The sequence below is a fragment of the Emydura macquarii genome, unplaced genomic scaffold (assembly GCF_026122565.2).
Source record: "Emydura macquarii macquarii isolate MOO-44397 ecotype Brisbane River unplaced genomic scaffold, CSIRO-AGI_Emac_v2 contig_1119, whole genome shotgun sequence".
NCBI lineage: Eukaryota > Metazoa > Chordata > Testudines > Chelidae > Emydura > Emydura macquarii.
The window spans coordinates 7,725,634-7,753,352 of NW_027131256.1; the positions used below are offsets into that span (position 1 = coordinate 7,725,634).

Here is a 27,719-nt window from a genome sequence, read left to right on the forward strand (position 1 = left end):
GCTTCTGAAATGGACCCACAACGCTCCTAGCAGGGCAGGAGAAAGGCCAGTTTCCCTTCAGTGAGGGCATTTATTATGATGCCTGATATGAACAAACCGTACTCTGGTCTTCTTACAGGGTACCCTGTGCTCCTGAGATTTCATGTTTTCTGAGGGACAAGTTCTGCCCTCTGTTGTACAGGTGCATTGTGTGCACTATTACACACACACACACACACACAATTCTGTCTTCCCCTCCTTTCTTGGTGCAAAGCAGCACAGCTGGTTATCTCCTGATTGCTAGGAGGAGAGTCCAGCTGCTGCACTGCTCTGCTAGCACCTACCTAGTATGCGAGTAGCCTGCAGTACATACTAGTCAGGTTGCATACCATCCCATTACAAAGGACCAGTAAAGAGCACCTAGCATCATTCGTGTGTGCTACTAGATAACTCTGGAACCTGATATGCTGATGGATGGCACCATCTCCTTGCAGTTGCTTCTACAAATATGTTTCTGGTTGTCTCCAGTTCCAAAAAATAATAATGACAAAAATTATACTTGGCCTGGACAACCCAGATTTAAAGTACATCTGTGATCAGAAAAGTGGCTGTAAAAATGATCCCTTCTTACTCAAGAGATATGCCCCAGGTGTGTTCAGAATCAGATCTGCTCCTTTTAATGACACAAGCAAGTGATTACTCCCAATTAGCCTTGCAGAAACGGTACCACATGAGGACAGTAAGTGGGATTCTTTGCTGCCTACACCAGTTTGCTGGGGATGATATAAAAGGCGGAAAGAAACAGAGATTCACACATCCCCGCGCTGGTCTACAACATTGGCAAGCTAGAAAAATCAGCTTTTCACTACAAAATTGAGCCAATCTGATCATGCATCATTGAGAGTTAATAACTCCATATCCGGATGTCAGGTGCTGAACCCCTGCACAGAAATGCACAGCTATTCTGCTGACTGACCCTGGCACCTAGATCATGTGAGTCTTATTAGCTCCAAATACAGAGTAGAATAGGAATTGGAGGGTGTCTGAGGCAAAAGGAACTAGAGTTAAAGATAGAGATGCCCTGCAGGGAGTGATTCTGGAAACAGCCAAGTTCAAGTCTAAGAACTAGCAGAAAGCTTATGTTTGCTGTTACTTAAGTTAACAACAAAGGAAACCACAAGAAGAGGGTAAGTTTAGGTTCTTTTGTGTGTATATTGTGTTAGGAGCAGAGTAGGAACACCACCTGCTTATGTGTAATTTAAATAATAGGTTATGACAGACCATTTCTGATCAATGGTGCTGATTAACGAACAGCTCAGGTAAAGTAGCAAACAAAAAAAGAAGGGTGAAGACACAAATTACAAAAAGGGGAAGAGGAGGATCAGTGCATCGGGATGTGGAGTTATGGGAAGGGAGCCCATTAATCATCAGCACTATTATAAAGGACCACATTTTGTGCTGACTTTATGCCCCTGGCAACTCCACTGAAGCCAGCACAGAGATTGACCTGAAGTGCACCTCTTAAATCACAATCTGAAGTACCTCACTGCTATCGTAAAATGAACCTTCTTTAATAAAAACAATGAAATGATTCAATGTTTCTTCCTCCCTCCCATATTTTATATATATGTAAATATATATCAAATATCCAAGTTAATAACATTAATGGAAAGTTTTTAACTAATACTTTGTACTTCCATAGTGCATTCATGCAAGAAACCCAGTGTCTTCAAAATCTTAATTAAACCTTATAGCACCCCTGTGGAGTAGATGTTAATATTCTCATTTTATAGCTGGAGGAACCAAGGTACAGAGGGGCTATGAGACTTTCCAAAGCTCACACAGTGAGTCAGTGGCAGAATCACAGAGAAAACCTATGAATCCTGACTCCCAACCCCCTGCTTCCTTACTGTCAATTGTGAAAGACTTTTTTTTTTTTTTTTTTTTTGCCCTAATGTTCTCATGCTCCAAAATCCCCATCACCTATTGGCCTCCCCATCTGGCTCAAGACCCCTTTCCTAGTGTGTTTCTGGATGCTACTTTCCCCAGTGTGTTCCCCCATGATCTGATCAACCTTCAGTTTCATTGATTTTGTATTTTAAATATAATCAGCTGCGTCAAGTACCCCATTACAATGTATTTTAATATTAAATGAAAACAGCCAAGCTGTTTAGGCCACACAAGAAGTGCTGAAGGAGGGAGCAATGAAGCTGGCTAAGTGTTCGAGGACTTACAATTTTCTTCCTGCTTTTCACCCAGAGTGGGCTTTTCAAAAGCACCTAAGGCTCCTAAGTCCAAATGACTTTCAGTGGGAGGTCAGTATCTGATTTCCATATGTGATTGTGGCCCATCCCCATCCCCAGTGTCCTTTCTTCCTTCCACACTTGTTTATGAACCACAGAGTGAGTGCTGGCCACACCACAACCTAGCATCCACTAGATCAGGATCCCAAACACCAGAGGCACAACACATGACAGAGAAAGAAAGAGGTGTGACAAAATACATTGGGCTAACTTTGTCAGTCCTTAGACTTGACTTGTGTGAAACTCCTAGTCAGTAGACATTTTGTCTGAGGGAGGGAGGACTGAGTGCCTGATCCTGTGGTCTTTCTGCCTGAAAAAACTACTGTGGGAGTTAAACATGCAGATGGACTGTAGGATTGGATCCTCTGTAAGCACTGAAGGATTTGCACCATAGAAAGGTGGGGAGAGGAGCAGAATAAAAGACAGAATGACACAGATGAAATGTACATAGGAAGCAAGATGAAAATTAGTAGAAGGGGAGATGAGGGCTGTATGGAAAACAGAATAAGCAGGGCAGAGGATTGAAAAGAAAACTTATGGTGAATGTTAGCAATGAAACCTAAAACTATGCACATATCGGGCATCATTACATCCTTGAAATTCAGCGCTTGATGTTTGTCAGTGTGGTTTGTGAATTTTGCAAGCAAATGTGGAGCTGACTTACAGTTCTAATCCAAACCCTGGAGAAACTCAGTGGTTCTGAATAAGTTTTGTATTGAGCTTTTGAATATGTTTAAATATGAAATTCAAAGCAAACTTTAAGGAGGGGGATGTGCCCACAAAAACTAGAACCTCAAAGAAAATCTTGCTTGAGTCCTTGTGATGTGTAACTGCAAAGTGTGCATAGTCTGTCTGATTACACAGCTCCAGCTTGCCATTAGCCATCATTATTGCAAAATGTGTACATTAAACTGATCCTGAATGCAAACTTTGCGAAATGCATTATTATAATGTCATCTAAAATGCACTGAGAGAATACTTAATTGTGTTGGTAGGCACTCATTCCAATGTGTCTGCTGTATTGATTGGTGTTTTTGAATATTATTGTGATGAGTTTCCTAACATACTTTCAGGCCTGCTCAGTGGTGTTAATTACCTGTAAAATAACAATGACACTTTGTATCATTTTTGTTCACGTGTGGGTTTGTTTGATTTTGTCGATAAAGCAAATATTCGTTTTTCTTCTCTGATCACAGCGAAAACCCCATACTCCTACAATAAGAACAATTGGCTTCAGTGTGGGCAGGGTTGGATACACTGATGTCCACAGAGCTACTTACATGAGTAAAGTGAGCAGGATTTAGCTCGTCATTTGGATGTTGGTTTCAGACAACCCTCAACTACCGAAGGATTATAATATTTAGAGAAAGAGAAGCCCTATTAGTCCAGTGATAGACTCAGTCATAAAAGATTTAAAAAATCCCAATATTTAGTAGGGTTCAGATCCAGGGATTTGGTTTAGCCAGTTATAAAAATGGGCCATTTGCAAAAGTCAGGTCTGGATGTTGATTTCCTCCCCTCTACCAAATATCAAGGATGCTTGCTTCTGAAGTTTGTCTTTGGGCCCATTTCTGTATTAGATCACTGAGTTTTACTCCTTTCTTGTGGCAAGATACAGCCTCCAGAGAAGACAGTTCAGATACAAAACTGCTACTAAGGTTTGACGTTCGCTGAAAGACTGAGAATAAATTATCTGCCTGCTTGGTTTTTGTCACTGAAGTACTACCCACTGATGTCCAAAAGAGGAGTAGGTGGAGATTCTGCTTTTGGACTGATACACTTCTATTTTAGTCACTGTTTCTGTAATACAAAGAAAGCAGGAGGAGCAAGGCAGATCCTTTTCCTCCTTTCACCTGTATTTAACTTAGAGGCAGCTCTTTCTGTCCTCGGTTCTGAGCAGGGCTTGATGACATGATGGGAAAAACTCTGGTGCTTCATGCGCACTACGGCTCCCAGTGTTGCTCAGTGCAGCTGCGGTCATGGAAGGAAACCTCCAAGACCAGGAAGGAATTCTAAAAAAAAACCGTCTGGCAGTTGGCTGCTGGAGTGCCCCTAATCCGACCTACCCAAAATAGATCGGATGGTTAGGCCATGGAGACGAGGGACCAGAATCTATCCTCATTTATAGCTGGGGTTGCCCAGATGTAACAGAGGACAGAATTTAGTCCTGCGAGGCCTCGCTCTACCATATAGATGTGGAGAATACTGATTAACCTTGCAGCAAATTCTCTCACTCTTGATAAATTATTAACAATTCCCCCGTCTCCTTTCCTTTTGTTTCTTTCCAGTACAGACACAACCTCTCTCTGTCCCCTGCCCCAATGAACGTCTGCACTAGGGCCAAGGCTTGGAGTGATTTACCTGAAGAGTGACACCATTTGGGAACTACTGTAAGTAAATTTTATGTCCTGCAAAAGACTTCTTGTTTCAGCAAAAAGGAAACAAAAACCAAAAAGCCCCCCAAACCCTCAACACTTAGCCACTCCTGGTGAACACGAGTTAGATTTTACATTACATTGCATTTACCTGGAAAATAAGTGGGTAAAAAGCAGACCAGTGAAAAAAGTTGGTAAGTATTGGCTTCATGTTGTAGATTAGCAGTGGTTTGACCACCTTGCATCTTCCGGCTGTGCTCTGTTCTGGTAGGGTCTCCCTGCCTATTACTCAAGTTTAATGCTGCTCTGGTTTGTGTCTTCATCTCTCGGTGGAGTTTTGCCCTGTTTTTTATTAGATTTCTTTGTCTTTTGCAGAGTCACTAGTCTGGTGTGATCAATGCACGTTATTTCTTGTTACAGTCCCATGCAATGCAGTTTGGTTTCCCTGCATCTCATTAAAGTTTTGAGCTGCTCTTGTCAAGTCTCAGTGCTTCGTGTAGCTTTGTACAATTCAGGTTGGATCTCTGTGTGTCACTGTGGTTTTGCAGAAACTTGGCTGGATCTCTATGCCTCTCATTGAAGCTTCCTGATGTTCTCAGTGGATTTTCTGCGCCTTGTAGTTTCACAGTACTCTTACCTGCTACTCTGGAGTACATACCTTATAGTTTAAACTGTGATGGTCAGAGCTCTGTTCCTCTTGATGTCATTTTTTTTTTTTTTTTTTTTTTTTTTTTTTTTTTTTTTTTTTACTGCTCTGATGAAATTGTCTTGATTCTCACTGTAGCTTTCTGCTTCAATGGACGGGTTTTTGTCCTGCTCTGGTTGGATCTCAGTGCCACTCTGATCAAGTCTCCATGCCTCCCATCCTAGGTTTCTGTTCTGTTCAGATTTCTGGGCCTTTGCAACTTTTAATGGTGCTGCTTTCAGAATTCTGTACATCTTTCATCTGAGTTTTGTGGTCAGGAGTCTGGTCAGACTTCTCTGTGCTTCTCGCAGGGTTGGTTGGTTTGTTTAACTGACTGTGCTCATAATTTCTGACCACACATCGCACATTGTCAGTGTCACATCTGAGAGAGGTTCAGCATTCATGGTGAGAAGGACTGATATCAGGAATGGCATGAGTATCATACATGCAGGTGGGAAATGAATGTGTAGTAAAACATTCAAAAATATTGCTTAAAACTCCTGATGAATAGCTTGCTCTCTCTTGCATTTTTAAACCAGGAAAAACCAGATGCCTCAATTTATATCTATACTCTGTGCACTGACTACATTAAAGCCAAATTATGACTCAAACGCTAGTGGAATGCTTAGGTACCACAGATGCTCCTCGTCAGGGGGCAGTGACTGGAGGGAGACATTATGCCTCCGCTAGGGGTAATACTTGGAATGTGGAAGACAGAAGCTTAGTCGGTAGCAGCCTTTGTTACATCAGTAGCAATAATCCCCTGGTATTGTCCTCCCAGCACTTGCTGGTATTCCAGGGAGCAGGGCTTGACTATGACCCAGCCCATCCAAATACACTCCTTAGGGTGTGCAGTGCTGCCAGCTGTGCTAACATATCCTTCACCCTAGAGGTGACACGTGTGTCCCTCTCCCCCAGATTTCTGCCAAGGTTTATATTCCCTGCCCTGATTCCCGCTGCATACCACCAAACCTTGAAATTGTGCCTCCCTCCCTCCCTCCGCCACTATCAAGAGTAACGTGTCATCTCTGCTTGTTCCCTGGTGCTCAGACAGTGCAAACAGCCTCATTATGACTGTCTCCTTTACAGATGCACTAAAGAAGGCAGGGCTCATTCGAACCTTTTCGTCACCTCCCTTTCCCAGTGTATTCATACAGGGGCAGTCATCATTTGACCATTAAATAATAATTCAGCTTTATTTTTATTACTGCAAAGCTTTACTCTGCAGAATGTGGCCGGCACCTTTTCTGTATTTTCTCTGCTGCCATAGCGCCCTAGGCCTCTCCATGAATAATTCCCTTTTCGAGAGGTTGGAAAGTTCAGCCTCCCTCCTTAACTCTCAGCATCCCCATGCTAACAGATGCTGATCTGAAGGGCCGTAGGCATCGTGGTTACTTTTGGGCTCACCTATACCTTACTCAGCTTAGCTGTTTGATCGTGTGTTGCGTTCTGAGATGTGGCTCAAGGAAGTAACTAGAAACTCATAAGAAGCCATTCAGCTGCCCTGTCTCATGCTGTGATCCCAGATCAGGCTGGACTGACGTATAACCAGGAGAAATTAAATCCTTTTAATGATCTACATCAGTTGAAATGGGCTTGACGTCCTTCTAAAAGTGGAGAACCTGAGACATAGAGCACTTGGGTCCATTTCCAGAACTGGGGCTCAGGGCAATGCCAGTTTCAAAGGAGGCCTGGAATGTTCACTGATGTTATAGTTGACATGTGGGAAATGCTGGCAGTTGAGCAAACTAAATTGCCTGTCTGTGAGGGAGATCAGAGTGAGAGGTTTGCTTGTTGTGACATGTTAATACATCTGGGGGAAATTAATCCCAAACACAGATAATTGTTGTGAGGGAGAAACCTGGGGAGAAGTGATGTGTGAAAGCGATTAAGGAGGATGGCTGGAGTTTGCAATGCAATTGGGTAGCAAGAATAATAAGTGCAATTTTGGGTTTCAAAGGCATCCTGAAACAAGGAGATAGTCCTCCCTATCTGGATGGCGCTATGTCTGCCACACCTGCTCAGTTCTGATCCATTCTGCCTTTAAAATAGACAAACAAAAAAATTGGTGCATTCAGTGCCTAAAACCATGTACTAGCTGCATTATTGTGAGATGTCGGGTTTCTAGACCTTTATGATAGAGTACTGCAATGCTGATGTACATAAAAGGGGGGATACTTCATTACCAAAAAATATATTGACAATTTGGAGGGATCAGAGGCTGGAGGGACTGATTTATAAGAAAAGTTTGAAAGACCTACTAAATATATGCAGTTCTGTTATGTGATGACTAATGCATGGTGGGGACTTGATAACAGTCTATGGATATTTAAAGAGTATATGGCCAAGAAGGGAGGGAAAATATTTGAAGTGGTAAATATCATGAAACACTTCCCAAGAGAGAGATCTGGCTGTGGAAGAGTCTCCCAAAGGGATGGGGTAGAAGCCTCATTGCAAGGGACCTTTAAAACTAGACTGGATGAAACCGTACTAAATGAACAATCCTGCACTGAGTAGTTTAGTAAGGTAAATAAGTCTTCATCATGTCTAACTTCTAGGTTACATACTTCAGGGTCATCTACTGTAATGTCTTCTCCCCCATCATCTTGGCCCTCTGTTTTCTTTGATAATGAGGGGCGATGATGATGCCGTGAGCGTTTTCAGACTCAGCTTCATTGACTGGAAGAGCTGATCCATAGCCTTATGAAACTAAGTATCTCTGTTAGCTGGCAATTAATAGCAGGCTGTTAGAGTTTGCTGAGGCCTGTCACGAGAAGGAAACATGATCACATGTACTGAAGTAGTGCATTACACTGACACCCACAAGTGAAATTATTATGTGGTGCTGCCAAGCACTGTAGCCAGCTCAGAGGCAGAATCTGGGAAGATGTACAAACTGCAATGATGCTGAGATGCTCCACAGTCACTTAGAGAAGCTGCCCCTCCCACCAAACCCAAACCACAGCCATTGTTGCCCCCTCCTCTCACTGTTTATGCACAAGCCATATCCCGCTCTTCCATTCCTCTTGACACAGCCAACCGGCAGTCACATTCTGAAGCTACTGACTGTGGTGAGATAGTGCCTCAGTTTACCTTCTGGAATTAGGAGATAAAGAACACAGCGAGATTGTGTAATAAACAGGTCAGGATTTGCTGTCTGTCCATAGCACTGACTATAGGAGTCTAGGCTTGGGGATTGGAGAGATGGGGAGAGGATCGTTTAGAGAGCCTCGGTGCCTGGGCTCCTACAGAGTTAGTTTCTGGTCAAAGTGGATGCCGCACCTTTTTTCTAATAAGTTTTCTCTACATTTTAAGTTGGCTTTGATGTTTCCCTTACTTGAGCTTCCCTCCTCCTGCTGGCTTCCCACCCCTCTCATGTGTGTAAGTTACTTAGATGCAGGGAAAGCATTCTGATCAGGGAGAAAGGAGAGGAGTAACGCTGTGAACACTTATTTCCCTGGTGCCAAACAGCATTGTTGTCTCCTTTCCCTTTCCACCGAGTACATGTAGCAGAGCCACAGCATTCTGGTTTGGAATAGTTTCTGTTGCAAGGGCCTCCTGATAGTATTCTGTCTCCCTTGAGAGCAACGGTAGCAAATACACCTAGTCAGAGAGGAGAGAGCTTGGAGATGGGGGTAAGGATGCTATTCGTAGCCAGCCTATGTTAAAACATTTTCTACCCTGCCTCTGTACTTGATTCTGAGTGCTTGTGATGCAAGAGAAGTAGAAATCATTTAGCAACATGGCACCTGGGCTATTTCTTCACTGCAGAGTTAACTCAAGTTATCTACACTTGAGTTAACTCCTCTCAAGTTAGCCTAGTCTGAGTGAGAGGGCCACGCGGCAGACTAACCCGTGAGCTGCACAGAGTCGTTGGATTAGCAGCATGGAGTGCTGTTGCTGTTGTTAGCAGTTGATGAATTGTGCTAATCTGAGCTATGGCCTATACTCCCTGATTGGTCAGCCAACTTGAGTTCAAAGCATCACTACGGCGCAGAGATTGTGTGTGAGGATGGGACATGAGCTATGGGCAATAGTCCAGTTATAACTCGGGTTAACAGCCGTGAAGAGAAACTCTTAGATGTTGTATATCTATTACCAAGGATGAGAATGTCTGCTACTCCATATGTCCAACCCCTCCAACCACCCCAATCCTCCAGATCCACTGCTGGCTGAACAAGTGCCATTGCCTGAAAGCTTCACATCTAACAATGCTGTGAGACTGCTTTGTGCGTGTGTATGTGCTTGCGTGCGTACAGAGGGAGAGAGGTGTACTGGGAATGAGAGATAGGATGGACATTTCTCTACAGACCCTAGGAAATGTGAGTTAGCACTTCAGCTATCGTCACAGGCCTTCACAAACAAAACATATACTTTCCATATTCCAGTTTCTAAAATACATTGCCATGTGGCAGTAACCTGTGTGGCTAGCGGTGGATCTTAGCATCTGAATTGGGATCCAGATTTCAAGCATGCTGAAGTTTGGAGATGCTGAGATGTTCAATTTGTTTTTCAGGCCTTTCTCTGTATGAAGTTTACTTACAGTATTTCAAAACTCTCTGATTTCATGCAATTTAAAACATATTAGTGATGCAGCTCTATCCTCAGTTATTCTAATAAAAATTTGGAGTAACTCAACTGAAGCGAAGAGTTACTTCAGATTTACTCTGGTGTACGTGAGATCAGAATTTGGCCCACTGTGTTTTCAAAATATTTGTAATATATGTTGTACCCTACCATACAGTGTTTGGGAAGGAGTATTCTCCACTGTACTAAGCCTCTGATTTTGGGAAGGACGGATCCCCTAACATGAAATACATTAAAGCTGCCAGCACCACTGGGGTTAACAAGTCTAATTCAGCTTTGATTCACCTAAAAACTCCCCTTTGAAACCCTCTTTGGAAACAGAAAAATGAGCAGTGGGAAGACCAAAATGTTTCTGTGCTTTTCTTCCAATTTGGGATGTCCAGTCAGAACTCACCAGCACAAGACAGGTGCCTGCAGCCACATGCTTTTGACCACTGACTCTGGTCACTTGGCCATGAGGAAACCCGTGGTTCTTGGCCCGGATTCTCCACATCTGTGTGTGTATGTGCACACTCAGTTTTGCTTTGCATTTCTTTATGCAGCATCTGCCTTTCTTTCTTTCTTTCTTTCTTTCTTCTGTTGTTTTACTTCAGATTTGGGTGCCCGGCTTGGTTTTATTTGTGGAGGGGAGGGAGAGAGCGGGCCTGTTTAACTTTTTTCACTTGAGCTTTCATTTTCTGACTGAGGAGACACTTCATTGGAGTGTATAATTTTAACACTTACGGCAAAGAAAATTTTAAAAATGGGAGTTTGGCAGACTAACCTCTGGCATGATGACCAAGAGGAAGATTCTAGGAAGGTTTTGTCTCACTGCAATGTACCCTGGATTCAGCTGGTACTCTGCTGCCCTCTGAAGGTAACCAGCTAGAACTGGCAGCCCCCAAGGTTTGAGGAGAGTTTCCACAAGCTGTGCCCTCAGATATGCCAGGCTTATATAATTCTTTTATATAACTGGAGACAATGTTCTCGATTAATGGCAGAGTGGCTTTGCTCTCTCTTGCATGATAGATGCTCTTTCTTTCTTTTGTGTGTGTCTCTCTCTCTCTTTTTTTTTCCCTTCTGGTTTGGACCCTAGAATGGATTTTGTAAAATCTATTTTTTTTTAAAAAGATAGGTAAGAGGCAGGACTATTTTTAAAAAATACTTCTTTTCTCTGACAGATTTGCTGTCTTAGTGAACCTATATCTTTGCAGGACCCATTAGTGGGGATTTTGGTGGTGGAGAATATAGGAGAAATCTGGTTTTGTTGTTTATTTGCATTTACCAGGGCAATTAGTCCCTTCAGAAAGGGCTCCTGACATCACAACTATTCCAGCCATTTAAAGAATTATGTTGATGGCTAGTCCAGTGCCCTGTTTGTAGAATGGTTTCTGTGATGTAGGGAAACTGGGTAAAACAATAGAAGAGCCCCACAACTTCTGTAATGCAAACGGAGGGCTCTGTTCTTGTAGAGAAAACTTGTAAGAAGGTTCCTGTCTTCAACAGTTATTTGTGTTTTAAGTGGGCATCATTCTAGCCCAAATAAGAGCATCTGAAATCAGGTTTCATTGGGTTGTACCTATGAACAGCTGTAAGTGACACATCCTGCCATCACAGAATAACCTTTGATCCGTTTCTGGAATCTAGGCTGGTAGTACATGGATTGCTATGCACACTGCCTATGGGTTTCTGCTGACATCCCTGAGCACTGCACCTGCATGGATCCAGACATACAGTAGGGTAGCCAGTCTACTGACCAAAACTTACAAGTCCCTGCTGCTCCAGGACAATGATTTTTCAAACTAAACTCTGCAATTAGAGCCCCACCTGTAACTTAATTCTGTAAAGAGGGAGGTAGCATTTTCTAGGACTTAAAGCAAAGAGATCTGGGCTTTTTTTCCCCTTTCTCTGACAGACTTGCTGTATCCCTTAGGCAAGTCACACTCCCTCTCCATGCTTCAGTTTTCCTATCTGTAAAATGAGGATAATAATGATTACCCACCTCAAGTGGGATTTTTGAGGCTTCGTTCTCAATGTTTCCAAAATGCTTTGAGGTCTTGGTTGTAGTGTACTAAAGAAGTACAAGTAATAGATGTAATAATTATATACTCTCTTCTTTTAAAGGAGGTAGAGGAAGCCAGCATGCAGTGTGGCTATCGCTGGTTGTGTAAGGATCTAATTTCTATTGCTTCACCTGTATAGATGACCTCTGCCTCTCTAAATTGCCCCCTTCCCCCGCCCTTGCCTCCTGCACCCATAATCTTCTTTACAAAGTACCAGCTTAACTTTCACACTTCTTGAACTGGAAACATTAGTGTTTGTTTGTTTTCCAGATACATTTGTTGTATTTCTGAATAATTTTGGATTCAGGGTGATACAGCCTTGATTTATATTTGTCACATTGAGCTCGGACTGTCTAACGCACTAGAATGGGTTTTAAATTTGTAAGTATCAATAGGGGCAGAATGGGGAGTTTCTTACTTGGCCTGGATGCTTTAATATGGTTTCAGGCCACTGCATCAGAGTGAAAACAAGGAGCAGCTTGTTTCCAAACAGGCATGGAGAAGAGTCCTCCCTCTACCTCCCTTTAAGGAGAAAAAAAAGCAAGTTATCTTTAACAGATTCTAAAAATGCCTTTTCCCAAATATGCAGCTAGTCCCTTCAAAGGTCTCTTTGTTTATTTTCAGGAAGAAACCCAAGACAGCTGAAAACCAGAAGGCGTCTGAGGAGAATGAGATTACTCAGACGTGTGCATGCAGCGCCAAGCCAGGCCTTCCCTGCCTGAACCTTGAAGCTGTTCCTCCTCTGAGCCCAGCCCTCACCCACTCATCACAGTCACCAACAATCCTGCCCGCACACACAGGGTCATCTGATTGTGAGTACAGCAGTTGCACTGGCGGGTCGCTGGGGGCTGGTGAAACACTGTTCCACAGTGTGGACCAGCTTTCCCAGCCTGTTCCGTGTTGTTTCCATAATGTCATCAGCAAGGCCTCCTCAATCATTCCCTCCTCCCTTCTTTTGGTCCCCTTATCTTCAAAATATTTTCCAGGAAGTTTTCTGTGGTAGGCTGTGATTATTCAGTCAGCCTGAGAATACCGAGAGAGTGGCATAGGTCAGGTATGCAGGGCGGACCCTAATTTTTGTGAACTAACATACAGGGTTACCCACCAGCTCCCTCCCTGCCTCTGACTGGGGTTCCTCATCTCCATGTAGTTGTGCTTCTCCTCATCCCCCTTGTCTTCTGACTGCAACCCCTACCCCAGCCCAGGCCACAGTGGAGGAAAGCAATTAAGGAATGCAAATCTGTGGCAGACTCCAGGAGCAGACAGGGCTGCAGGTAAGGAATCAGGGTGATGCTCTATGAGGTGGATTGGGTTTAGTGTGTCGGGGGCCTGGAAGACTAAAGGTCCAGTGCAACCAGATAGGCCTGAAGCTTTTGCTGTTGATCTGTTTTCAGTGTAATAACTCAGAGATGAGTCAGCACAGGTTTCCTGGTCTTTTTAAAATGTTCTTTTCCACTTCATTCAGAAAACCCCCCAAAAAAAATAAACACCAAAAAAAGCCCAAACAAGAAAATGAGCAACTGGAACTGGATTCTGAAAAGGCAGAAATACACAGTAGATTTTCAAAATAGTGAAATTCTACAACTCTTATCTTCAGAGAGAGGGGACTTAGTTATCCTTGGCCCTTATATAGACTCATAGACTTTAAGGTGAGAAGGAGCCATCATGATCATCTAGTCTGGCCTCAGGCACATCACAGGCCACAGAACCTCACCCACCCACTCCTGCAATTGGTCCATAACTTCTGGCCGAGTTACCAAAGTCTTCAAATCTTGATTTTAAAGACTTCAAGTTACAGAGGATCTACCACTCCAGTTCAAGCCAGCAAGTAACCCTATGCCCTTGTGCTCGAGAGGAAAGTGAAAACCTCCAGGGTTTCTGCCAATCTGACCTGGGGGAAAATTCCTTCCTGACCCCCAAATACGGCAGTCAGTTAGACCCTGAACATGTGGGTGAGACCCACCAGCCAGACACCTGGGAAATAATTCTTTGTAGTAATTCAGAGCCTCCCTATCTGGTTTCCCGTCTCTGGCCATAGGAGATATTTGCCAATAGCAGACACAGATGGGCCATGTGCCAATGTAGAAATCTTCCTCATACCATTTCCTCCATAAACTTATCAAGCTCAGTCTTGAAACAAGTTAGGGGTTTTATCCCCCACTTCTTGAAAAGCTGCACTCCTCTGATGGTTAGAAACCTTCATCTAATTTCAAGACTAGAACTTGCAGATGACCAGTTTATATCCATTTGTTCTTGGGTCAGGGTTCCCTTGAGGCCTGTGTTCTTTGTAATTGGCCCTTAATTTTAAATAACTCCATTCCCTCGCGGTGTTTATCCCTCTGATGTATTTATAGAGTGCAATCATATCTCCCCTCTGCCTTTGTTTTGTTAGGCTAAACAAGCCAAGCTCCTCAAGTGTCCTTCCATAAGGGCAGGTTCTCCATTCTGCCAATCATCCTAGGAACCCTTCTCTGCACCTGTTCCAGGTTGAATGAATCATTCTTACACATGGGAGACCAGAATTGCACACAGTGTTCAACATGAGGTCTCACTAGTGCTTTATACAACGGTAATAGCAGTAACCCAGAAAGTGCTGAGAACCACCTGAGAGACTGTGCATGCCCTCAATGCCAGTTGAAGTTCATAAAAGTTAAGGACTTTCTGTACTTTGCAGGGCTGAGCAAATAAGTAATCCTTATCTCACCCCTATAAAATAGCTAAGCCAATTTTGCAGATGAAGAAAACAAGGTAAATAAGTTAAGCGACTTGCCCAAGGCTATGGAGAGTCAGTAGCAAGGCCAGGTTTAGAGTTCAGGAGCGCCTGACTTCCAACCCCTGTGTTCAATCCTTGATTGTGCTCTCTCTCAAAAATCTGCAGTAAAACCTTGTTTGTTTTAATTGGGTTTGATAAAATATGAAATGGAGATGATGGGGTGGATTTTCTCCTAGCATAACCCCACTGACCTCAATGGAGTTAAGCCAACAGAGTATTTGACCCAGTGTTTTGTATCTAGCACATTCATAAAGTACTCCCACGCTGCATGGATGTGATTCCCGAGTGTGCCTTACTAAAAGAGAACAATACTTCTGAGAATAACAAAAAATAGCCTGGCACACTTATGTGGTGATGGTTGTGCTAGTCCAGAGATATCTGACTCTTTGACTGGGCCGTATCCTCATTTTGGTACAGAAAACCCAGAGACCTGCATGTTGGCAATATATGAGGTTTCGGTCTGGCCCTTCCTCTGATTTGGTGTCTGTGCTGTGATGTGCAGTAGAGATTTTTAATCCCACGAAAGACATGAAATTTACAATCGGAGAAACTCAGCTTCATTCTCCTGTTACCTATGCTTTACAAGAGGTTCATTACATGTTCAGTACTGACACCACAATGGGCATGTGACATATTATTTGTCAAATGCTATATAAGGGATTGAAAAGGAATTGCACTTTTATTTGTATTTCAGAGACATGTAAAAAATTGCATCTCTGGGTATCTATTATACCTGTGCGTCATGCTGTGTGGGCAGGTAATGGAAGAGTATAGTGTAAGTATGAGTTAAGGATATTTAACTCTGTGGGGACAGATGATGTTCTGTTTACCCCCCATCCGTCCTCTCCTTCCATGATGGGGATGAAAACATGTTGACATTATTTGAGTGTAGGAAGAATTGAACCAAGATGCTGTTATTTTCCCCCCCCCTACTTCCAACTCCACAGAACTCGCAGTCATACAGGTAGTTTAGTCACACTCCCTTTAATGTGAATGGGGTTCCCCAGGCTAAATCCCTATCAAACACAATAGCATTGGCACAGATTTGGGACTGGTTGACCTAAGGTTTAGTAATGGTCTGCAGAGCTTTTTACACATGTGAATCCATCTCAGGTTGGTAATGGATGAAAACTGTTTGTCTCAGGAAGTTAGTTTTTCTCTTGCTGGAAAAGAGGAGACTTCAAAGAGATCTAATGGACACTTCCAAAATTAAGTGTACGCATTTAAGGTGAAACCCCCATTGAAGTCAATGGAAATTACACGTGAGCAAGGACTGCAGGACTTGTTCTTAAGAAAGAGGCTAAGACAGGGAAATTCTTCACACTGGTAAAGAGCTCAAATATTTGGGAAATAATCTAAAAATATTTTTAAAACTATGATTAAAAAAGAAACTTGACCAGGACTATTTCTTGCTTAGGGAAATAAACATACCAATTGGAAAAGATGGGGATTAGTAAGAAAATTGGAAGGAGGATGAGGAACTGGTTAAAGGGGAGACTACAACGGGTCATACTGAAAGGTGAACTGTCAGGATGGAGGGAGGTTACTAGTGGAATTCCTCAGGGATTGGTTTTGGGACCAATCTTATTTAAGCTTTTTACTACTGACATTGGCACAAAAAGTGGGAGTGTGCTAATAAAATTTGTGGATGATACAAAGTTGGGAGATTTGCGAACACAGAGAAAGACCAGGATATCATACAACAAGATCTGAATGACCTTGTAAACTGAAGTAATATAAATAGGATGAAATTTAATAGTGGAAAGTGCATGGTCATGCACTTAGGGACTAATAACAAGAACTTTTGCTATAAGCTGGGGATGCATCAGTTGGAAGTGACAGAGGAAGAGAAGGACCTGAGCATATTAGTTGATCACAGGATGACTATGAGCCACCAATGTGATGTGGCCGTGAAAAAAGCTAATGCAGTCCTGGGATGCATCAGGCAAGGTATTTCCAGTAGAAATAGGGAGGTGTTAGTATTGTTATACAAGGCATTGGTCAGACCTCATTTGGAATGTTGTGTGCAGTTCTGGTCTCCTATATTTAAGAAAGATGAATTCAAACTGGGACAGGTGCAGAGAAGGGCTACTAGGATGATCCGAGGAATGGAAAACCTGCCTTATGAGACTCAAAGAGCTTGGCTTGTTTAGCCTAACCAAAAGAAGGCTGAGGGGAGATATGATTGCTCTCTATAAATACATGAGAGGGATAAATACCAGGGAGGGAGAGGAGTTATTTAAGTTCAGCACCAATGTGGACACAAGAACAAATGGATAGATTTTGGCCATCAGGAAGTTTAGACTTGAAATTAGGTGACGGTTTCTAACCATCAGGGGAGTGAAGTTCTGGAACAGCCTTCCCAGGGGAGAAGTGGGGGGCAAGAAACCTAGCTGGCTTCAAAACTGAGCTTGATAAATGTATGGAAGGGATGGTGTGATGAGACAGCCTAATTTGGCAATTGACTGATTTTAGATTACTAGTGGTAGATATGCCCAATGGCCTGTGAAGGGATGTTAGATGGGGTGGGTTCTGAGTTACTACAGAGAATCCTTTCTGGGTGTCTGGCTGGTGAGTCTTGCCCACATGCTCAGGGTTTAACTGATCACCATGTTTGGGTTGGGAAAGAATTTTCCCCCAGGGCAGATTGGCAAAGGCCTTGGGTGGTTTTCGCCTTCCTCTGTAGCATGGGGCATGGGTCACTTGCTGGTGTATTCTCTGTACCTTGAAGTCTTTAAATCATTATTTGAGGTCTTCAATAACTCAGTCTTAGGTTAGGGGTCTATTACAGGAGTGAGTGGGTGACGTTCTGTGGCCTGCGTTGTGGAGGAGGTCAGATTAGATGATCATAATGATCCCTTCTGATCTTATAGTCTATGAGTCTATATAGAACAGGTTAACAGGGAAGGCCATTGTAGCATTAGATCAGTGTACCAGGTCTCTGAATCTATTTCAGCAGGTTACATGAGTCCAAATTTATTTTACATGTATTTGGAAAAAGGACTTTAATTTTATGGTTGGTATTTTCAAACCAGTTTTGTAATATGCACTCACTATTTTACATGTGCAATCACTTGTGCATGAAAAAATAACAAACATTTACAAGGTAATTTTCCTCAGAGTATCTGGGTGCTCTGTCCATGGTTCAGGTTAAGAGCAATTTCCCAAATATAGAGAGCAAATACCCCAAGACAGCCAGCTGCATCTCATCTTTAAAAGACAGAGGTGAAGAAACTCTAGGCAGAGTTTGAATGCCAAGGATGTTGAGGCAAGTAGTTAGCGAAAAGTCTAGGCAAAGAGATGTATGATAGGATGCTCTCTATGGACCCCGTCCTGTGAAGAGGTGAGTTTCTCTTGCGTGGTGCTGTGTGCCATCAGCCCCCCAGCGAAGTCACATTGACTCTGCCCCTTGTGGGCTTGAGTCTTAAATATTCCTATTCGTGGGCTTAGACATATTGCCAGTGACAGGAAATTCCTGAAGCAAAGATCCACAACCTACCATTCCAGGCAAATGCAGGTAGAATGGCAATTCAGAGAGAGAGGTGGTTTCTGAAAAGGCTGAGTGCTAGTCCATGTAGGGCTTTGCAGATCACAACCAGCACCTTGAATTCACTTGGCTTTCTACCAGACAGATTTCTAAATACCCCATGCTACACATGTCATGCTGCTGTGCATGCAAATATGAGGAGTTTTGGGTGCAAACTGCAGCCGCAGGGTAAGAGTCTCCATTGAAAATCTGGCCCTAGGCATACAGGAATAGTTACAAGGAAGCAATGAGACTATTGTCAGATGGTGCCCAGATTCTACACACTTTTTGGATCACCGATAAAGCGACTGGTAACAGTTGGTAAGAGCCGAATCCTAACACCATACTTGGCTTTCTACATGGGCAAAACTCGGCTAGACTTTGATGAGTGTAGATTGAATAAGGACTTCAGAACATGGCCTCATATACATAGGTTAGGCTTTAGAGAGTGTAGATAATGTAGGAGCTGTTCAGATAGCATCCATGACTATACAGACCTATGTTTTGGGAGTGCCAAAAGATAAGAACATTCTGGCAGAAAATTTCAACAAACGCTCAAGGATATAACAAAAATAAAACTTCATTCAGACTCTGATGTGTATACATCTTAACAGATGTATCTAAACTCATAGGAATCCCACAGGAATGGTGCAGCTGAATCTCTTTGTGTCTATTGATAGTTAAGTGTTATTCTTAGACATTGGAAGGACAAAGATGGTTCATCTGTGAAGGAATTTGTTCCAGATAAGGGAAAGACAACATCTTAGCAAAGAGTTTCCATGGGACTGTGGGGCACGTTGGATGATTATTGAAAACAATGGGTAGGATGTGATTATGATTTAAGAGGACACAGAACCCTGAAAGGGGGCTGGCCTGAAAGTAGATTGTGATGGTGAGTGGAAGTTCAAGCAGGAAAGACAAAGATAAAGAAGAAGCACAGAACAGCAGTTGTAGATGGTATGGATAAAGGGACCTGGAAATCTTTGTTCGTTTGTTTGTTTAATTCGGGGCCAAGTAGGTTCTTGCATGTTGAAAGGAATGCACTTTTTAATCTCTTTAGTCATGGGTCTGAACCAGAATCCTACAAAACCTCCAAATGTTGTGTCTGTCCAGATCCAGACCTGGGCTTTCCAGCGCTGCAGTCTGGGACAGAAACATTGAAGCAGATTCTGTTTGCATTTTTCTCTTAGTAAAATCTGACTTTCTTATTTTGATGGCTATCTGCCTTTTAAACTCCATGGGGTCTTTAAGGGAAAGGGAGAGAGAGGGAGGCAAATGCCTTGCAGGATTCCTAAACTCCACGGGGCACTGAGGTAGTGGGATGGAAAACTCAGGATGGCATTTTTCCTGAGCAGCCAATAAAGGCCTGTCCACCCTCCTTGTGACTCACTGGGGCTGCTCTGCCTAGTGCTAGTGCTGTGGTCCTGGCAAGCTGCAGGTTACCGGAATTTTTTCATTTCCAGATTTTGTTTTAATTTTCATATGTCCCCCCTCTCAGGTTCTGTAGTAAGAACAAGAAGGATGTTTATCTTCCTGGCCTCCTCTCTCCTTCTCTTGGCTTTGCTGCTCAGCCCTCCTATGGGACTGCACTGGGACCATTGAGCCCAGGACAGCACATGTGAGATGGGGGGCATGCTGTGAGAATCTCAGCAGGGCAGTCCTGTTCCCATTGAACTCCATGCGAAAACGCCTATTGACTTGCTTGGGTGCAGGGTCAGGCAGCGTGTTCACATTAGCCGTTATCTCATCTCTATTTTTGTTCAACTGCATGTGATGTGGAACGGCATTTCAGTTACGTCGTTAATGGGTACATTTTCAAAAGCGCCTAAGTGACTTGGGATCCCAGGACAGGATTTAGGGACAGGCGACCCAGGAAACTGCTAGGGAGGCTCAGGGCTCGGGGCTGTGTTTTTGTTCTTAGCGACAAAAGGGAAAATGGAATGTTTTTAAAAATTAAAATGTTTCTATCAGCTTAGAGGAAACAAAAAAAATTATTTGCTTAGATATGGCATGAATAAATACAGATTTACAGATCCTAGTGTGCAAATGTATCGTCTTATATGACAGGGATTCATGCATGCAGATTGTGCATTAAAGTCACGAAATGGGCTACAAATGCAATAAAAAATAAGGTATTCAAAAGTTTAATAAATGGAGGGGAGGTTGGATGCCATTTGGTCTAGAGCCGGCCCTCTAGGCTCCTAAGTTTCATTGGTGTTTAAAGTCAATGGCACTTAGAATCATAAGTCATTTATGAGCATTGGAAAACTTTCTGTAATGACCTTAACTGAGACATTAATTGCTAATTCCCTAATTGAGTGACCTTGATGTTAAGTTGATGCAGTGTTGTCAAGTCTTACGATCTTTGGTGCTTTTCTTAAAGCCCCAGCTCCTGGAGTGAAATAATTACAAGAGAATCTCAGCTTTCCTTTTTTTGAAAGAAAGAGTTTCGTGGTTGTAGATAAAAGCTTGAAAATGTGTCCCCAGTGAATCCTAAAGATTCAAAAACCAGAAGGCAAATAAAAAGGGCCACAATTGTATTGTATTTTATTTTGATTATTTATTTATTTTTAAATCACATGATTTCTGGACACTTGGCATGGGCAGTGCTGTTATGCTTTTGTTTGTTAATCATATTACACTCACCTACCTACGTTATAATTATCCACAAACATTTCCCAACTATTTTCCTGAGTCCAAAGTAAAATTTGCTGGTCTCTTTAATTCTCAAGATCACCCATTAGTACCACTCTGAAAGGTGTGGGTCATCCTGTAATCCCTCAATTACATACTTATATTAGTAGCTCAGCAACTTCATAGTTCCTTGAGGAATGCCATCCATTACAGTTTAATTTCTTAAGATATTATATTACCTCCTCCTTTATTTATTTATTTACTTGTTTGTTTTATAATATTTTCCTGGACAGTGCCATCACCTTCACACCCTGAGATAGCTTTCCTTGCCCCATCATCCTCCAAGTTGAAAATCAATGCTAAAATATCACATAGACCGTAACATTTCTGTATCCTCTTTGATTACCCTATCTCTTTTATACACTGATGGTCTAGCTAACCCACTGAGTTTCTTGCTTGTCTATTTAATCTGGCTGTCCATGCAATCTAAGGCATTTCTTAGGCACCAGTGATTGCCTTGTGAGTGTCTTCTTTCTGATGTATTTAAAGAATTTGTTATTTCAGTACTTTCTTTATACCTTTAGCTATTTTTCTTAACATTTCCTCTTCACTTCTTTAATCTCCATGTTATATCTTGCTGGGTACAGTTTATGCTCTCTTCTATTAGCATCACTTACGCATGATTTCCATGTTTGGAAGGAAACTTTTTCAGCCTTAATAAACTCTTGTGCCTTATTATTTAACCATCCTAGTGTTAGTCCGCTTCCTTTTTTGGTTGTTGCTGTTGTCCTGGGATATGCATATTGATCCTAATAAAGGATTTTTAACACTACCTCCCTGCTGATTTTATGGATTTTAATTTCTTATCTTTTCCTTTCAGGCTCTTTCATAGTAACTTCCTCAGTTTTCTTAATAATCCTCCTCCTTGAAGTTGCATGTCAGAGCCTACCTCATGATATGATCCTCCTGCAAGGATGTCAAACTTAGTAATGTTCTGATCACTGTGATTTGATGGCTTAACAATACATATTTCCTGAGCCACCTCCTGTGTCCTACCATGTCGACACTAGCGAGCTCACAGCAGCACAGTTGTACTGATGCAGCTGCACATCTGTAAGATCGCTTGTGTAGCCACTTTAGGCCTACGGGAGAGAGCTCTCCTGTCGACATAATAAAACCACTTAAAAGAGCAAAGATAGCTATGTCGGCGGGAGACATTGTCCCACTGACAGAGCTGTGTACCCTACCACTTATGCCGGCAAAATTTACGTTGTTCAGAGGGTGTGTTTTTTCACACCCCTGAGCAGCATAAGTTTTGCCAGCATAAGTGGTAGTGTAGACACGGCCTAAGTCAAGAATAGCTCTTTTCTAATATGCTCTGGAATGAGCTGTCTCACACAGCAATCATGTCAGCAATTCCCACACTTTTGAAAGGTGAATCTGCCATCAAGAAAATGAAAACTGATCACACCCTTTCAACACTGCCACGTGTTGTTAAAGGCCTGCTCATTTTAATGTACACGTCTTCCATGCCCCTCCTTGGCTGGTCATTTGCACTCCCTTAGGATGTGCATCCTCCACTTTAGAAAACATTGATTTAAGGGATTGAGGAATTATTTCTCCAGACCATGTCTTGTTACCCAAATACTTTGGGTAACCAAGATTTACAATTATTGTTAGGATGGATTTTCTTGCTCTTCTGTTCTCTCTCGTCACTGTGAAATCTCCAGTTTAAGAACTTTTTGCTGCCCTCATTCGATCTTCCAGACTCACTTGCTCTGCATTTTTCTTGCTTTCTTGAAAGTAGCCTTTCGGACCTTGTGCTATAATCCCATTCAGTCATTCCAAATAGGGCCCGGCCAGCACGTGAAGGAGAGGAAAAACCCAGGTGCTATTTGAAAAGATGTTCTTGACTGAGTAAGGGGAACTCTTTTGTCCAAACCAGTATTGAACCAAAGCTCTCGCATGGTGCTAGCTGTGCTGCTGGAGATACTAAAACATAAAATTAAGATCCTGGTCATTACAATCCATAAATGTTTGCAAAGCATTTTATCATTCTCTGGTGGAAGGCACTAGAGAAGAGCACAATATTACAGTTCTGTACATAAAATACTCTTTGAACTGTTACAGAGTTGAAAATAAGGTATGTGTTATGAGGGTGCCACCCAAACTTCTGACTGACCTGCTGCTTTTGTGAGGGATACTATGTCCTACCAGCCTGTTGTGTGATGATTGAACACAACTGCCTGTTTGTGGAAGCATTGTGCATTTGGGTTCCATAGCAATTCAAATATTACTATTTATAGTTGCACCAACAGTGTGTTCAGTGTCATCTCAGTATTTATGTTTGCTTTGGATGTTTTGATTGTTTTATGGAGTCATTTATGAGGACAAAATATCATGAGATCTAGTCTTATATTTACACTGTTCAGGAAATGAAATATAGTGAGAAGTCTAGATCTCTAGTTAATTCATCACTATAAATGGTTCCTTGAGGTATTCACAAAGCCCATGAAACATGTAAAACAAATACTATAACCCATGCACATCCCTCGTTTTTGCAGTATGCTTTGCTATGCTAAACTGAAAAGAGCTCTGCGTAGCTGGGATACACAGCATACTCTTACCAGCATGTGATGTGGGGGTAATGCTTCTCTATGAAAGCCCCCAAGAGAGAAGTAGTATAAGTTAAAAGTAGTCTCCCAACAGCTATTCTTGAGTACTAACCAGTACAAATGTAAGTATGCAATATTGTACTTCTGTTAAAAATCGATGAGAGAAGTGATCACATGTAATTTATTGATGTTATACAGAGAGAGAAAAAGCAGAAATTTCGTGGGGGATGGGTGCGAAAGGAATGTGCTAGAGGAAATAAAACCAAAAAGGATGACTTCTCCACACAGATTCGTGGATACCTTATGCAACCACACTGAGTTTAATAGAAGTACCTTGTGCTGTGATCCCATTCAGTCAGTCTGGAAAAGGTTGGGCCGTGCCAGTACCCAAATGAGAGAAAACCCCCTGCTAAAGGTGATGTTTTTGACTGAGAAGGGTGAGGGCTGTACCTCAGGACAGAATTTGACCCACACCTGAGAACTGATATATTAGTATCACTTGTTAGTGTCCGTGTGTGTATATATAAATAGAGAGCACAGAGTTTTGTATTTTTTTCAAATATTTGGCTGGAGTATTAAAAATTGCAATATCTGTTTAGTGCTGCAGATCAGTCTAATAACATCAAATAACCCTAGCTGTAGCCTAGGGCTGAATCTGTTTTTATTACTTCAAGTTCCCATCACACCAAAACTAAAGGTGATGTTGGGGATGTACCTTTTGCTTGTGGTTGCACAGTTGTAGCTGAGGACAGAAATTGTTTTAGTAGGCTGTAGCGTCCAGAATCAAAATCACGTCTTTTGCTGAGTGTGTGCCATTATCACACTGATTGTATGGGCTAGTTCAGAAGCATCCGCTCAAACAGCTATGCAGGGATGGAAGGATGCACAGAGCTTCTTGTAAAGGACCTTTCACAATAGCTGTCTGTTCACTCCTGCTCTCTGGTGCCCGTTCTGGGGGAGACAGCTCCCTCCTGTCCCCCAAAACTCAACGTAAAAAAGCCACAGTCCAACCCCTTGAGGCATCTCTCTCTCTCTCTCGTATGATATTTCTAGGGTTGGAAAATTTACTGCAGCAGCCAGTCTTGCTAGTTAAAAACTACCCTTTTGTAAACAGATCAAAGAGACAAATCAAAAGACTAACCAAACAAAACCAAGTATTTTCATATGGTAGCTTCTGTCCAGACAGTTTTGAAATGCAAAGGCAGAAAGAGAGGTAAAACCCCTTTTCCACTTGTGGCTCAGGTTTTCATAGCTGCTTCCCCACCCCAAGTTTTTCCCATCAGCCCCCATGTGTGTAAATAAACCAAATTGTACACTTGACTTCCCTATAAAGTCTCCCTTTCCTTAAAGATAGCTACTAATACTCTCCATAGAGAGATTCTGATTCTGGGCAGAATAGAAACCTTCTAAACAGGTCTTTAAGGGGTTTTAATCTATATTGTCCTTTTAACCAAAGCCCACAGGCTTTCAGACTTACTGTATTTAACCACACTCAAACTGATCCACTTTCTCCCAGCCTTGGGATACAGGGGCAAATCCAGAGGGGCTTCAGGGGTAACAGTTACCATTTTGGGAGATGGTCATCAGTGCACCAGCACCAATTATTACTATCACTTCCCTCCTAAGGACTGTTTCCATTGACAGAGGCTATAGATCTCTACAGCCAAATGCAGAGAAAAGAGGAAGACGAGTCCACACTCATCTTTCTTATAGGGCTTCAGTCTCAGGTGCACCTTGAGAGTTTGATCAAAGTCCATTGAAGACGATGAAACATTCCCAGTGACTTCATTGGGCTTTGAATAAGGACCTTAAAGAAGAAAAATACATCCCCAGGGAAGCCCATATTTCTGAGGAAGCAGATTCCTCCTTTCTTCAGTAAACATCCCTCCATTTTAACTTAAACTGAAGGAAGATCCCTCAAAGACACAGTAACTTCCTGGGCGTTATTGGCTCCATCTCATTTGTTCAGTTGATGTTACACTATAACTCCAGCAGTGCAGCATATTCTATGGGTAATAGGAATTGGCTTTGTGAAGGGAAATATTAGCCATAGAACACCTGGATTTATAGTCAAACAGCCTTAAATCCATAACACACGAATGAAACCTGAGCCAAATTTTGATCTGGTTTAAGCAGGTCTAATTCCTCCATCTTTGGGCCCAGGTGAGCACAATAGAACCAGTTTTCACTGAGATGTTAAAAAGTTCAGTAATAAAGACAATAATACTAGTTGTAGCAGCTTGATTTCTCTTCTGAAGAAATGGTGCCATCATGTGGCCATTTTGTTTTGTTTGTTTCCAATTATGGGAGGGCACTTTACCAAACTGTTCTCTTCTACTGGCTTTTTAATATGCTCGGGGCTAGTGTAAATCGGCGTCGCTCCAGTGAAGTCAGTGAAGCTATGTTGATTTTTACCAGTTAAGGATCTGGTCCTGGGGTTTTTGATTTATTGTCTGATTCCTTGCTGTTTTCTGTCCAGCTTGCCATCAGTCTTGGAGATCAAAATAAGCAAATCCTAACCGGAAAGCACAGGCCTAAGAGAAGGGGAGGTGTGTATGTGTGGTGTGTGATTTAAAACCAGAAAACAAATCACGTCTGTTTATCAAAAATTGAAAGAATACAAATGACTCTAGGAAAAATACCTTCTGCTCTGTGCCTCCTTGTGGGTATGGAAGGCCATAACAACAGTAGTGCTAGGATGTGGGCAGAAATCAGGAAGTCTGTTCCAGGGTACACACCCAAAGGCAGAGGCAGCTTTCAGTGGCAGATGGGAGGAGAGATCAGATGCATGGCATGTATTTTTAAAGCACTCCTCTGAATTGCACAGAACTGTAGAGGTGCAGGCTGCTCCTTGCAGGCAGGATGCTGTGCTGGATGGACCCTCATCCCTTCTACACTGGTATCTTCTATGTTCCAAGAGAACATGTCGAAGAGAAAACGTGAAAGTAAATCCTATTTCTTGTAACAGGAATAAATCTTTTAACTTAAAAATAGTGGAGCCTGTCATTGGCACTTATAAACCTATGGTCACAATTATACCGTGAAGGGGAGCTGCCACTTATAGCCAGTGCATTGCAGTTATAACTAAGCTGTAGAGTGTCAAGCGACATGGGTGGAAATCAAGGCATTGAAAAAGTGTAGGCAGAAAACTCAGTGTCTCCAAGCCTGGAGAACAAAACTCTGAAGGAATCAGAGGAGCTAACATCTGGCCCTTCTCTGGTGTCTTTCATCCAAGGAACTCCAAACAATTTGCAAAGGTCATTTAAAGCTTACATCCCTTCTGTAGGTTAGGGGCAGTAGTATTATCCCTATCTTACAGATGAGGAAACTGAGACACAAGACGGTGAAAGACACCCACCAGCACCATCTCAGAAAGCTGGAGTAAACAAGCAGAAGGCAAGCAGAATCCTCCTCCCATCCTGTAGGCAGAGCATGGGGTAGAACCACAGTGGCTGATTCTCTGGCCCATGAGGTGACATAGAGGCTGCCATCCCCAGTATGGGGTGCTGTGCTCGCTGGCATAGGACATTCAAATCCTGAGCACCAAGTCGTTTTCTTTGGGCTTGTCTACACTGTGGGCTCTGTGGCGATTGATGCAGCGGGATTGATTGAGCGGGTCTTGAAGACCTGCTCAATCGATGGGAAATGGGCATCTTCCATCAACACAGTGCCATGAAAATGGCCCAGAATGTCAATGTAAGTATGTCGACAGGAGACACACAAGCTATATTACCTAGCTTGTGTATCTCCCGTCAGCTGCTCCACCTGTGTAGATCAGCCCTTTGAGGAAGATCTGTATTTATTCTTCAGTTAGATGCAAAATAGATTCCTCGTAATTGGGCAGATGAGCAGGGAATTGTCCAGGACAGTTTGCAGAGGAAAGGAGAAGAATCAGTGTTGCATAAAATGAAAGCAAAAATCTTTTAAACTAAGATTTCAAGGCAAAGATAGGAAATCAATGGGAAGTGCAAACTCTTGCTCATTCACCAGACAATTGGGCACTCTCTAAAATTTTTATTCCATGGTGGGGTGGAATAGATCTAGTTATTGGGCTAGAAAATCTGAAGACGTTTGTGAATTTTAGCACAGAGTCTTTTCTTACGCAGAGTACATTACTGACACATTAATGGTTGTTCTGCTAGTAAAAATACAGTACTTCCTATTAGATGTAGACTGCTACATATTTTGATTCTAGCAACA

The 27,719-nt window shown here is 42.4% G+C and overlaps 1 protein-coding gene across 5 annotated transcripts in view; it reads left to right on the top strand.

The window, feature by feature from the left end:
* The window catches only part of ZBTB20 (zinc finger and BTB domain containing 20), a 577,566-nt gene that overhangs the window by 524,037 nt on the left and 25,810 nt on the right, over positions 1-27,719 (top strand). For 3 of the 5 annotated variants that reach the window (XM_067546058.1, XM_067546059.1, XM_067546061.1), the window contains one exon: positions 12,596-12,783. In XM_067546058.1, the coding sequence (XP_067402159.1) occupies positions 12,596-12,783 (188 nt within the window). Of the gene's footprint in view, positions 1-4,570; positions 4,673-12,595; positions 12,784-27,719 lie in introns of those variants that run through there. The other 2 variants (XR_010919343.1, XM_067546062.1) reach the window with 2 other exon arrangements.